The sequence below is a fragment of the Lagenorhynchus albirostris genome, chromosome 1 (assembly GCF_949774975.1).
Source record: "Lagenorhynchus albirostris chromosome 1, mLagAlb1.1, whole genome shotgun sequence".
In the NCBI taxonomy this organism is placed as follows: Eukaryota; Metazoa; Chordata; class Mammalia; order Artiodactyla; family Delphinidae; genus Lagenorhynchus; species Lagenorhynchus albirostris.
The window spans coordinates 175,735,464-175,749,008 of record NC_083095.1 but is presented as its reverse complement, the minus strand read 5'-3'; the positions used below and the strand labels follow the sequence as shown (position 1 = coordinate 175,749,008).

At 45.5% G+C, this 13,545-nt stretch overlaps 1 protein-coding gene and 1 pseudogene across 7 annotated transcripts in view; one reads left to right on the top strand and one right to left on the bottom strand.

Moving 5' to 3' along the window:
• NRP1 (neuropilin 1) overlaps positions 1 to 11,048 on the bottom strand; it is a 140,459-nt gene extending 129,411 nt beyond the window's left edge. For 4 of the 7 annotated variants that reach the window (XM_060161057.1, XM_060161072.1, XM_060161091.1 and 1 more), the window contains exons 1-3: positions 10,791 to 10,943; positions 9,696 to 10,210; positions 6,150 to 6,324 (exon numbers count right to left, since the gene is read on the bottom strand). In XM_060161057.1, coding sequence (XP_060017040.1) covers positions 6,150 to 6,324; positions 9,696 to 9,768 — 248 coding nt within the window. In that variant the 5' untranslated portion in view covers positions 9,769 to 10,210; positions 10,791 to 10,943. Of the gene's footprint in view, positions 1 to 6,149; positions 6,325 to 9,695; positions 10,211 to 10,790; positions 10,944 to 10,964 lie in introns of those variants that run through there. The other 3 variants (XM_060161082.1, XM_060161096.1, XM_060161065.1) reach the window with 2 other exon arrangements.
• On the top strand, positions 470 to 1,029 carry LOC132526776 (protein archease-like; annotated as a pseudogene).
• Positions 11,049 to 13,545: the final 2,497 nt, after the last annotated feature.

Sequence of the window (13,545 nt, the reverse complement as noted above, 5' to 3'; positions counted from 1 at the left end):
CCATGCCTCAGATACCAAAAAACTCACTAATCAGGATAGATAATACTTTAACGCAATTTAAAAAAAATAAAATTAATGCAAAAATCCATGCTGAACAAAGATCAAAACAAAAAATATAACTTAGGGAAACCAAAAATGGAACTTTTAGTCCCCAAATTCCCTATAACAACAAAGTTACCATTGTATAATTACATTTTCAGGAAAAATCAGATTTGAGGAGCTAAGGGAAGATTAATTTTCATTCAGTGAGTTTATATTCTATGAAAATAAATGGTGTTTCAAAGTTTATAACAGCTTAGGAAATTTTAAAAGTAGCATTAAAGACAATGTGTGATTTATTCCAACAAAATCCCTAGACTTGAGTATTGTCTCTACTTAATTACAGTTTTATGTGTTTAAACTTCATATGAAGTTACAAGAGTGAAATCTTCCTTTGATTGCACTGAATTAAGAAAAAGACACCGGCCCAAGCCGCAATCATGGCGCTGGAAGGGGAAAATGTTAGAGATTACAATTTGACTGAGAAGCAGAAGGCGATCAAGGCCAAGTATCCTCCAGTCAATCGGAAGTACGAGTATTTGGATCATACAGCTGATGTCCAGTTACACGCATGGGGAGATTCTCTGGAGGAAGCATTTGAGCAATGTGCAATGGCCATGTTTGGTTATATGACAGATACTGGGACAGTGGAGCCCCTCCAAGCAACAGAAGTAGAAACCCAAGGAGATGACTGACAATCTCTTCTGTTTCACTTTTTGAATGAATGGCTTTATAAATTCAGTGCTGATGAATTCTTCATAGCCCGGGAAGTAAAAGTACTTAATATTGATCAAAGAAATTTCAAATTACGGTCAATTGGGTGGGGAGAAGAATTCTCATTGTCCAAGCACCCTCAGGGAACTGAAGTCAAGGCAATAACATATTCAGCAATGCAGGTCTATAATGAAGAGAAGCCAGAAGTTTTTGTGATCATTGACATTTAAGACACACACAAAAAAGAGCCTCCCTATGAAGAACTGCTTTTTCTCTTCCTTTTGAGAAGATACCATGATACCATGGTATAAATTTTGCAGTATCTTAATATATGGAGATTTGTAGAACAGAAATTTTTAAATTAAAATGTGACTTACAGAAATGGAAAATCTAGGTACAGCCTTGGTCTGTGTTATCCAAATATTCAAAGTTTAAAGAAACCTTTAGGTGGCAAGTATGGTATCTCATTTGTTAATTCCCTGCTGTAGCAGCAGGTGCCTTACACCCTTCCCATGGAATGCCAGCCCTCCAGCCTGGTCCCAGAAAGGATCATTGATCTAAGAGCAGCCTGAGAGACTCTGAAGCCCCCATGCTCTTACTGAATGCAGCTTGAAAAAAAAGAAATTTGAGGAATCCTACAACCAGGATTTTGCTTTTCTTCCAAATTGGTTAACACATATATTTTCTATACGTACATGAAAAGAGGTCGTTTTAGATTGCTGTGGGAAAGAGCCATCCTGTAATCCAGTTGGTTTTCTCAGATGAAACAATTATAGTTGAACAATTGGAAGGTTTCTCTAGAAAGAGCCCTGATTTACTGTTCTCACTATTTTCTAAGCACTGAAGTATTGACACTTTCCTGTTTTCCCATAAGAAAAATTTGATGCATGTACAAATGGGCCCTTCTTTCTAACATATAGTTTTATATTAAAGCCATTATATTTAGAGAAGGAAAAAAAAGAAAAAGAAAAAGACACCAATTTATTGGTTACACAAAGAAAAGGCTACAAATCGTAATGACAGAAAAGCATTTATGGGATGTTAGCCTTGCGTCTTGGTGAAATCCTACGAAACAGCCCTGACAAATCAGGCAGTGAAGTCAGGAAGTTGTCACTCAGAAGACCTCCCTTCTCCCCCATCACCACCACGTTTTTAGACTCTCTTTCTGGAGCTTCACATTCATTTTCCTAATGTTTTTAACCCAATGTCTGTGAAATTTTTATTGCTCCCCAGATGACATCTGATCTGAATGTAACCACACACCTCTTTGCTCAGCAGTATTTGTCACAAACCATTATAAATTATCATGCTGATAGTTTGCATTGCTGGGAAACCGGAAAAGCTCCATAAATTCTAACTACTGTATCAATGACATTCTTGTTTATTATGCAGATATAAAGTTTTATGAGAGTCAAGATGGCCGCTTTACCACCGAAGGAAACTCCAGTGGAGTAAAACCCAACCAGCTCAGTGTAAGTTCTGAAAACCATTTTCAACGCACCATGAACACTGCCTTCTGACCAACGCTCTGCAGGTGGGTTTTTCTTTCTTTCCTGCTTTTAACTCTGCTTTGACACTTCACAAGCATGGAGGGGTTTGCTGGTGCAAAAGACAGAAATCAGATTCCTCCTTTTCTTCTCCATTCAGAGCATTCTATAGCCACCTCTGGTATCAACATCACAATAAAACCAGGCACAGACTAGCTAGCTAGAAATCCCAGCCCAAGATTAGCCTGCAGACAGATGCTCTATGGCTCCATGGATTGACTGACTGATACCACACCTTGTTCAATGAAAGAATTCAGGGAGTTCTCATATTATGTCTTTGATGCTTATTTGTAATGAAACCTGATTCAGGGGTGGCATACACATAGATGGTTGAATTTTTAAAGCTACCAGGCACAACTTGGACATTCATTTTCCTTAAGGAAATATCCTCCTCCCCGCCCCCCCGACATCCACTGTAAAAACCTTTCTGTAAGGTTAGCACAGGTTAACTATGTACTGGGCCAGTCCTGGTACTCTTCACATGAAAATATGTGATTGTGTGCATTTCACTGTATGGTTAAAATTATGAGAGTATATTTTAATTTCATGATAAAGAAAACAATAAAATAGAAATAAAGGTATTTTTCCTACCAGAGCTTGGTTATTTAATTACTTATTTATTCCTACACTCTAAGAAACAATTGTTTACTTGGGTCTCCAGGATGTTTTGCAATAAGCAAATTGTGAAGGAATCAATTTCTTGAGCGTTCCCATTATGAAAGCTGACTATTCGAATACCGACAGTTTCAAGAGAAATGCAGGATCATCCCATTATTGGATTAACACATTTAGTTTGCTTAGTTTCCTATGTCCAAATGTTCTAACAATCACCAAGTTGTTAAAGATATCCTAAGAATGATAGTAACGGCTTCTGAGGGGAGCTTCTAGCTTTTCAAAGGGCTTTCATATCCACTACCCTATTTTATCTTACTATAAAACGGGAACAGCAAGTACTTTTTACAGCTATTAGACATATAATATAGCAGAGACAAGGAAAGACATTAAATATCTCAAATAAGACAAACGGCTTGTTCTTAACAGAAATGATAAGTAAAAGCTTCCCAGTTCTCTGAACGGGATGTGTCATCTCAAATACATTTTTGGAAGTAGCTTAATATAAACGAAAAAACCCCACCATCCACCAAACCCCCAAAATCTATACTTTTGCACATCCAACATAAACTCTGGAAGTCTATGAATTTATTCCTACAGGAGTTTCTGGTGCTTTCTATTTTGCTAGGGAATTCTAACCCCCTGTAGATTTTAAAGCTGTGGATTCTTCTCACAACCAAAAGGAGATAATTGTGCCACATGTGTAGAATTTTCAGCTGCAACCTTCAACAATAACCAGGAGTCATGTGGACCAGTCAGGAAAGATAGTGATGGCAAATGTCTTAAGTTGGTCTTCCTATATCATTTTTGGAATTTTCATTGATAAAACAATCAGGGAGCACCACTTGGAAACATGGCACAAAGGTATTTTCCAGGGCCATAATCTCCATTGACCATATCAAGCTAAAGGTATCAGCCTTCAAGACTGGGCAGGAGATGGCTCCTTCACAGAGAACAAATACTCACTTGCTACAATTAAAAAACCACCTTATTCTGTAGCATTAAAAAACAAAAACAAAACTCACCATCATAATTACAGAAACAATCTTCTTGGCCTTGTCAGCTTCTTGCTGATATCACTTAAATGGTCCCTTACTCTGAGTTATAATTATCCCTTTTCTTATCATGTTTAAATAACAAAACTAACAAAAAAGTTTGCTCCCCCCATCCTACCATACTCTACCTCACATCATGATATGGCAGAGAATTATTTAAGGCTTGCTGCGTGCCAGACACTTGTAAACACTTTACACACATTATCTCATTCAACTGGCTTCCCCTTCTTACACTCCTATGCAGTTGGGTGCTGGAGCTGACTCACACCAGCTCACAAGAACCAGATGTACACAGTTCTTTGCAAGTCTGTGCACAGTGACATCACTGTAGTTTGAAACTGGCCATGGTAGGAATATTTACACTACAGAAATCGGCAAATATCACAGATCAGGACTTGACCTATCCCCTCCCTAGATCCAGTTGTTAACATTGACCAGCACACCACTGCTAATAACTATTTTGAATTCCTTAACTATTATATTACATATATACATGGTCAAAACTCTCAGATCAGGAATTAGTAAGCATGAGTTTACTGAAATCTAACAGCACCTTATTTTGAGGAATAATGTTATTACTTGAGTATGTTTTACCAGAGTTTCTTAAAAATATCTCCTATAGCAGTTTAAGTATTGGTGAAATGCAAAACATAAAACAAAACAAAATAAAATGAAATGGAAAACAAGCCTCCAATTTGTCTAGGTGACTGACATTGTAAAAACCACCATACAGAATACTGGCCAAAAAAAAAAAAAAGAATTCCCTGTTTCCAAGAAGTTACTGGAACACTCTATTAATGTCAACCTTCACACAAGATTAAAAAGTCAATATAATGCCCTGAAGCACTTCTGAATCACAGAACAAAGATTCAATTGAAATTGGCATAATTTTACCTGCTGTAGTGTTCCACTGATTATTTGGAACTTGACCAACAGGACATGAATGTATGCTAATTCTCCAGGCACCAGATGTTGAATTAACCAGATGACCTCATCTCCCTGACCATGAAAAACTAGTTTACCCCACCAAACCAACAGGTTCTTGAGGACTTCTTGCAGGTGGGAATATTTTCATACTATTCTTTTCTTCTCTAAAAGGGTTATGTGTTGGCAAAGAAAATATTTTAAATAATGAAACTCATTTTAAAACTTGGGAAAACATATCAGTCTTTGAGAAACACTTTAGAAGTGAGATTTAAATAGATTACTTTCCTTTGCTAAAACTATATATCTAAACATCACTGAAGGTTGTTATTCAGGTTCAAGTCTCTGGAGAATACACCATGTGCAGTGTGCCATAACAGGATGACACAGATAAGACAGAGACAGGTGGTCTGCTGCATGGATGTCCAGTGAGAAAAGCAAATCTGGATCTGAGTGGACTGCCGCTTGCAATGTTCAAACATACTTTCCAACTGTGGAAAGCAAAACCTACGCACAGTTCTTTCATACCAAGTGAGGAAATATAATTTAGACTGTCCCTCTAGTGAGAATGTTTTCATAATAATGAAACCTGGTATAAATTGATGCTTAGTAACTTAACCACAGCAGGAGACAGGAATGCTAAAGCACATGAACAAACATTATATTCATCGTGAACTAACAGTTCTTTTAGCATGTTCCATAAGAGATTTGCAGTTATTAATCTACTATAAAAATCCCTCATTAGACTTACCCTATAGTCCTCATTTTTTTTTTCAATGACAATTTGCTTTGGTCATGTCAAACTCAGTAAGATAAACACAGTTCTTAGATCACAAAACATGCCCCAGATTTGTTTAAAAAAAATACCCGACCTCACCGTCTGCCAATGCACTATATGAGAGTGACCTACGATATTTAGTAAGAACTCAAGTGAGAGTTTGGGTTTCTAATTCTTCACCTTTCCAGGAAAAAGAGACACATATATACACATTTCTTAACAAAAGAGTTCCAAAACCAAAAGTGTTAACAGGAAAAAAGAGTATGAGAAATTACACATTTAAATATAATCTCCCTGGTTTAGGGAACTCAGAAATCACTTAACATAATTTAATTTCCATACCATTGACACATGATCTGGCCTAGATCAGAATCCCTCCTGGATCCATTTACATTCTAGGTGGTTCACAGACTTCCCCCCCATAGACACCTGCGCCCACTAGATGGTGCTGTGGCGCCCTGTTCAAACATTCTCACTTACTTGCAGTCTCTGTCTTCCAAATCGAAGTGAGGGTTGAAGTTAATCATAATTCTCTGATATGGGTCAGGAGCCTGAATCAGCCATTCACATTTTTCACTTGGGTGATAAGAATGAGGATAACCAGGAGATGTAAGGTACCCGGGGCTTTCAATTTTTATAGTATCTCCACATTTATCTGCAATAAAAATAATATTTTAGTAGACCTTTTCCTGACAACCAGTTAGGTATTCTAAATTTACATATAAATGACCAGTTAGTTATTAAACATTCCATAACTTTTTAAGGGGAGCTCCAAGAGGCGCTTCCAGGTCCTTCAGGTGGCGCCAATACCAACACGCCACCAAAGGACACTCTTTGATCTCAGGAAGTCGGTTCAGGAGGAGAGCGGACTGAGATCTGATAGGACTCCACCCCCACCCCACACAAAGTTCCCTCCCAAGAAAAAGGTCTTCTAGCATTAAAAACATTAAGTCCCCTCAATGGATGTTAACATGGTCCCCAGGGAGCCTCTGCTAGACTTAATTATCCCCCCAGAAGTGTAATTGCATTAAGGAGCAAGTTCTAAGTGAAGGCGACTAAAAGATGCTATTTGACCCTTTGTGTTGCTTTTTGATGATAAGCCTGGTCTGTGTCATTGATCAGTGGGGACTGTCATCCAGGATTTCAATTGGCTTAAAGCCAGACCTTTTGTTGTTGTTGTTTTATCTGCCTGTAAACCTAAGTGATTTTGAGTTACCTCTGCTTTTGAGATCCAGATCATCAGAGAACAAAGTATATGTGGTGAAGCAGAAATAATTCTGCTCTACTGCTCCAAGTTGCTCAGTCTTGGAGACCAGATCAAAGTAACTGGGCAGAAAGAAAAATAAATAGCTACACAGCATTAATTCTAATTACCTACAAGTTGGAAAAAAGCTCCACCACAGGGAGGTCTGGGTATCACATATGATGAGCTACACTGTCACAGTTTCGGAAAGGTGAGCTAACAAGTTTTGAGCCCTCCTTTCAAAAAACCCAAAAGCCAAAGTGATTCACTGAGAGCCAAAGAAACCAGTCTCTGGGCTGCTTTATTGCTCAGTGTGGACCCTCATTGTCACTTTTAATGATGGATTTCATATTGGAGAGCCTCAGCCTGCAATGCTGCCACATTTACTGATGCTTAATTTCGAGCAATAAAAATTTGGTGCATAAACTATGTAAGAGGAACAGGTATGAAAGCAGTGAAATATATAAGCCTATCAATCACAAATTTTCAGTAATGGTATATATAGATTTTAATATTGCATCTAATAGATTCCCTGTGGAAAGCAAATGGCATTCTTTGCTCTCAGCATGAATTTATAAATCTACAGAATTTTATTACAGGAAAACCAGGTCAAATGGAAATGAAAGATGAAGTGCACATCAAAAATACATAAAGCTACATGCATTACAGAAATCATTTCCCATAAATTAAAAAGAAGACAATATAAATTACATTGTTTTTCTCGATTGCTAGATGTTTTTGACTTTGTTTCTTAGACTGGGGGTAGCCTTATATGGGTTTCCTTTGCCTTGGCTTTTAGAAGCTTAAGGTTTGCCAAGAAGAAATGATGTTGTAACCGGAGTTCAGAATCTCAGCTAATGATCATATTGGACTCTGTTATGTGATTCTGCCGAGGCTCTTGCATTATTTTAAATGTGCAGAAAACTTGGAAAGCGACCCCATCTCATTAAGTCTCCTCCAGCTCTGTACAAACATCATGGCAGTGTCTGGCATCTGTTAGACGAGTGAAATAAAACAGCACTGCTTGTAGCCACTCGACAGAGTCACTTCAGAAGACATTTAGGTGGATTCAGTACCACACCAGAGCTCTTTAATCTGTGACTTCTGAGAAAGTGACAGTGTAATAAGATAATGCGGACTCCTAGACTCCCTGGCTCTGTTAAATCTCTCCAACAGTTGATTAAGAAAGAGCAGTTTCTAACGATTCTGGACCATTAGTCCTAAATAAGGTTAATGAATTAATTTAGCAGACCCTGGTACTTGGAGGAGGTGGACATGGCTGGAAGAGGTCTGTTGAGCTACAGAGGCATTAACTGGCTCTGGTCCCTGCAAGCACAGCAACATGGGTTTAACTAGTCAAGTCACCGATTGAAGCTCAGGGTCTCAGCCTTCCCCAGATGTCTGTGAAGAAAATTAAGAAGTATATATATTTCTCATGTATGTACATACACATACACCCACACACACGGACATATGGAGCTCACAACCTAAAGTCTGAAAGCTATTTGCATTGGATTTCAAATCCATCCTATGAACACCACCACCGATTTAATCTCCAGAGTTGTGGAGGCAGAGGTTGGGTTACTGTAATTTCTAAAGTCTAACCACTTGAGCTCTTTCAATTGGAGTGAATGTTATTTCGTTCCCTGCCGGACTATAGAAAGATGCCATCATCCGAGGTTCATTAACAAATTGAACTCCACATTCACAATTGTGTGTGTGTGTGTTTTGCTTCCAAGTGTATCTTTTAGAACACTGCTTGGTAGCTGTTGGGGAAATCGATTGCTTCAATCACGAAACCTCCAGAAAGCATATTAGAAAGATTAACTTCCATCGTAAAGATGTGATTTACATTCCTCTCGGTATGAACTCCTCCACTTGTGGTCTCTTATTAAAACAATATACCACCGTAAGTAGCGGATGGTCTTTCCTTCTAATTACTCTGATTGAAATCTAAGCCAGACAAAAGTAAATATTTGATAATTAGTTAATAATAATTGCTGAAGACTTACTGTAAAGATAATGCCATCCCCTTGCTCCCACCTACTTTACAGTGTAAGTCAAACGTGCCTACAACCAGATCCCATTTTAAAACACATTATTTAGGTTACAGGATACTGTTTATAACCCAGCACGGTCTTCCATTTACTTAACAGTGAGTGGTTTTAAAAGCTAAGTGGAAGCTGCAACTAGGTTGGGGATTTTCAGATATCCTGGTGCCTTACACTGTATATATCAGATTCCTTTATTGACACGATGTAACTTTCATTCATACTCCAGACAGATCAGGGCCATTTACAAAAGCGGAGGAGGGAGTTACATCCACCAGCAAACCGCTATCTCCTGCAGGCACCCACCAGAGGAAACAGTTCGGGGGAGCTGCTCGAGAACCAGGAAGTTCTCCTGGCAAAGTGTTCATTAACTTTCAACAGCCATCAGATTTTTGAAAGGGAGTCTCATCTAATTTGCCTTTGGGAGGAAACATTATTAAGATAATTGGTGTGCTGCTCCGGGAAGGTAAGCAGTTCTGCCTTGTAGCAGAGGTAGGAGAACCTCCACGGCCAAACAACCAACTTCAGGAGGGAGTCAGAGCACTTGAAATCTCCCTGCCCTACACCGACTGATCTTATTGCTTGATTTCTCCGCCTGGATAAAAGTTTCCTTCGCCCAGGAGGCGGCTCTCCGCGGTGGATCCCGGCAGCTGGGCGCGGGTCCGGGGTCCGGACGCGGGCAGCCTGGAGCCGGGTTCAGCCCGTGGCCGCGCGTCTCCGCCTGTCACTTACCGTTGCGAAAAGCGCCGGCCGCCGAGAGGACCAGGGCGAGCGCGGCGCACAGGAGCGGTAGCCCCCTCTCCATCCTCCCTTCGCTGGGTTCCCGGGCAGACGCGGGAGAACCGAACGTGCAGGGAAAACAGAGCACCGGGGCGATCTCAACAATCCGGAGCGCTTCCACTCCTCCCAGAGCTGTAAAATCCTCAGTCCGTCTTGGAGAAAGGAAAGCGGCGAGGCAATGCCGTGATCCGAGAGAAACCCTCCTCTTTTTGTGTCTCAAGTCGCCTGCATCCTGTCATTTAGCTCCGGTTTCCTCTCTCTTTTCCCACACTTGTTCCTCTTCCAGGAGCCACTGCCCGGGCCATGTCTCAGAAAAAAAAAAGGGGGGAGGGTGGTGGTGGGAGGAGGAGAGACGTAGAGAAACGCACACCAACGCCAATTTCCAGAAAGAAAGAAAAAAAAAAATCCGGCTTGTTTCTGGACGCGTTGGAGCCGAGGAGCTGGCGCCCAGGGGAGGTCCGAGGTGTCTGCGCGAAGGAGAGGAGCAAGCAATGAAAAGATGAGCGGGAGACGGAGTTGTTTCACCAACTGCACCCCTGCTTCCCCCACCTCCTCCTCCCCTCCCCTTCTGGAGCCCTTCCCTCGCTTCCTCCCGCCCCTCTCCCCGCACGGGCTCGCCAGCAATTGCCTGACAGGAGACGGGGAGGAACAAGTTTCCCTCCGTGTGCGTTCCCCGTGCGTCTGTCCGTCTCTCCCGCAGGCCCTGTTGGGACCTTCCCGGGAAGGGAGGCGCCGGGGGTCCGCGCCCAGGGCGGGCTGGCGGGTGTGTCTGGGGGACTGGGCGTCGAGGTCGGTGGCAGCGCCAGGGTCGAGCTGGCCCACCTCGGCGTGCTCGCTCGGTACCCCGGGGGGTCCCAGCCCAGGATCTTGGGGATCCGCCGCCGAGGCGTGCGGGGTGCTCGGGAGGTAGCGGCTGCTGCTCCCAACTCCGGGAGGCGCCCGGGGCGGCTGGGTAGTGACCTAGGGCAGGAGCAGCAGTGTGCCCCTGGACGCTGCGGGACAGGCCCGGAGGGGCTGAGGAAAGCGCGGCAGGGGTGGGGGACGCACCCCGGAGCCGGGCGAGGGTCGATAGTGTCGCTGCCACGTAGAGCCGAGTCAGTAGATTGGCGCGGGCGAGGCTGTGCTGCGGCCCCACCCGGCCTCCCTGCCCGGTAAAGGGGCGCGCTGCTGGGCGCCTGGCGTGCTCGGGTGCCCGCCGCGCGCCGCGGGCTCCATTGTTACCCGAGATCTGGTGTCCTCTCCTCTGGGTCAGAGGGGACCCTGGAGGGTGGGAGCTGGTGTGCCTTCCAGCTAGGGGGCAGTCGTCGCCCGACCCCGCCCAGCATCCTGACTCGGAGCCCAGGTGCTCGGGGTTTGGAAATTAGGGGTCCAGTGCCCCGGGTTCCTGTGCAGTCCGGGGGAGGGGAACAGTGGCGGGGGCGGGGTTTGCTCCTGGCAGGGCTCTCACGGTACCAGTTCAGACCACAGGCCAAGGTCACGCCGGCCCTCCAGCTCCTCCCCCACCCCACCCCACCCCCCCCCCCGCCTCCCACGGCGGCGCGTCCTCACTGTGGGCTGGATGCCCCCCAGTTCCATCCCCGAGGGCTTTCCGGGAACTGCTGCAGAAAGCCTCTGCGGATAGGAACAGCAAGGACATTTCAGGGAACAGACAGGTTTTGGCAGCGGATCAGGCCCTTCAGAGGGGTAAATGCCCGCGGACCCCCTCCGAAGGAGTTCGTGGGGAAGGTGAAAAGGTCAGACGCCTCCTGGGAACGGCGTTTCTGCACACACCCGAAAGCAGAGCCTTATTCCTACCTGGCGCAAAGAGCTGGCAAAAGAGATTTAGGAATGTTGGCAGGAAGACTCTGGTCAAAGGTTTTGGCGGAAGAACTAGGGGCGGGACGGGAGAGAGGAGGCCCAGGGCGCGCGGGCCCCGGGCGACGGCTCAGCGCTCGCGGATGGCGGCTGGGCGCGGTGGCGCGCGCCGGTTGGGGTGCAGGCGAGCCCCGCGCGGTGCAAAGCTGCACCCCGGGCTCGCCCGCCCGCGCCCGGGAAGTCCCCGCCTCCAAGCTGGAGACCAGCACCCAGGGCGCCGCGAGTCGCCCTGCCCGAGAGCGCCTGTTCGCCCTCACTGGTTTCCTGCTTCTCGGCTATCCCACCCCGGACGCGGGGTTGGAAGGGGGCACTACGAGGCCGGGAGTCAAACGCCTGGGTGGAGCGGAAGGGGCAGTGGCGGGGCGAGACAGGGCGCCAGAGGCGCCCTGCGCAGACCCCGGGGAGTCAGCGCCGCGGAGGGAAGCCCGGGCGCTTGGCTACCGCGAGCGTGCGACACCTCCTCCCCGCCTTCCTCTCGGTCCCCGGCGCACCCCCGCCAGTCCCAGTCCCCGGCTGCGCGGGGCGAGCGGCATCGTCAGATTTGGGGTGACCCCGGGCGACCTTAGCCCGAGGCTCGTAGGGAGAGGCGCCTCTCTGAACCTGGCCGGTTGACAGAGAAGGCGAACCGGGCGGCGCAGCGCCCGGGCGTCCTGGAGTCAAGGCTGCCCTCCTCCTTCCTAGTGGGAACTGCGCGGCCGCGCTCGGTCCGGGAAGCGGTTTTGACCCGTCTCTGTGCCTCCGCGGGGTGAGCGAAGGGGCACAAGCGGAGACTTGATCTGTGTTGTTTTTAGAAAACTGCCGCCAATCTCTCTTCCCTTTCCCTGCTGAGTGTGCATTTCCCAGGTTGGAGCCACCAGCTAACGAATAAAGCCACCAGATCCTACACTCAGAAAGGCACTGCCCTCACTCCGCAACCTCGCCCCCGGGCTCCCTCCCGCCTTTCCCGGGGAAGGGCACCTCCCGCGGGTCGAGGCGCAGAAAACGTCTGTCTCTTTCTTGCTCCCCAGCTGAGCATTTCGCCAGTCTCTCTCCAACCAACTAATAAGACACGCAGAAGGTACTCTGGGGGAAATATCATATTTAAGTTCTGCCTCTGATTTTTCTGGTCTCAGCTGATCTGAGGCTTTTCTGGACTCCGGAGTTTCCACACGCAGTACTGGGTAATGGGAGCCCTACCGCACTGATTGATAATTGCCCTACCGCACTGATTGATAATAATTGATAATTATTATTGATTGATAATAAATAAGTGGGTTGGTGCAGAGCAAATTGTTCTCGCTAACAACCTCTTTCCTCTGCTGTTGGATTCTACTAAGCGCAAAAAAGGGTCAGTTTTAGACTTCTGCAATTCCCCTGCAAAGGGAGACAGACCGACCTTTACTTGATGTAAGTGATAGACACAGGAAGAGTTTGGCAGTATTCCTAGGTTGATTTTATTTTGGTCTTGTGAACACATCATTCTTCCGGACACCACAAATCCCCAGACTAGGTAGGACCCAATTCCACTGAAGGGAAGATTCATCACACCCGAGAGCCAGTCAGAGGCCCTGGATGGGCAGTGCCCAGCGCAATGGACTCCCAAGGAGGGGTTGCTGCGGGAAGAAGGCCCTTCGCTTCTGCCTCCTGAGCGGGGCTGGAACCGAGGCCCATCATTAAGAACAGACTGGGTGCATACAGAGTGAAGTGAGTCAGAAAGAGAAAAACAAATACCTTATGCTAACACGTATATATGGAATTAAAAAAAAAATGGTTCTGATGAACCTAGGGGCAGGACAGGAATAAAGACAAAGACACATAGAGAATGGACTTGATGACACGGGGAGGGGAAAGGGGAAGGGTAAGCTGGGACAAAATGAGAGAGTAGCATCGACATATACACTACCAAATGTAAAATAGCTAGCTAGTGGGAAGCAGCTGCATAGCACAGGGAGAGCAGCTCGGTGCCTTG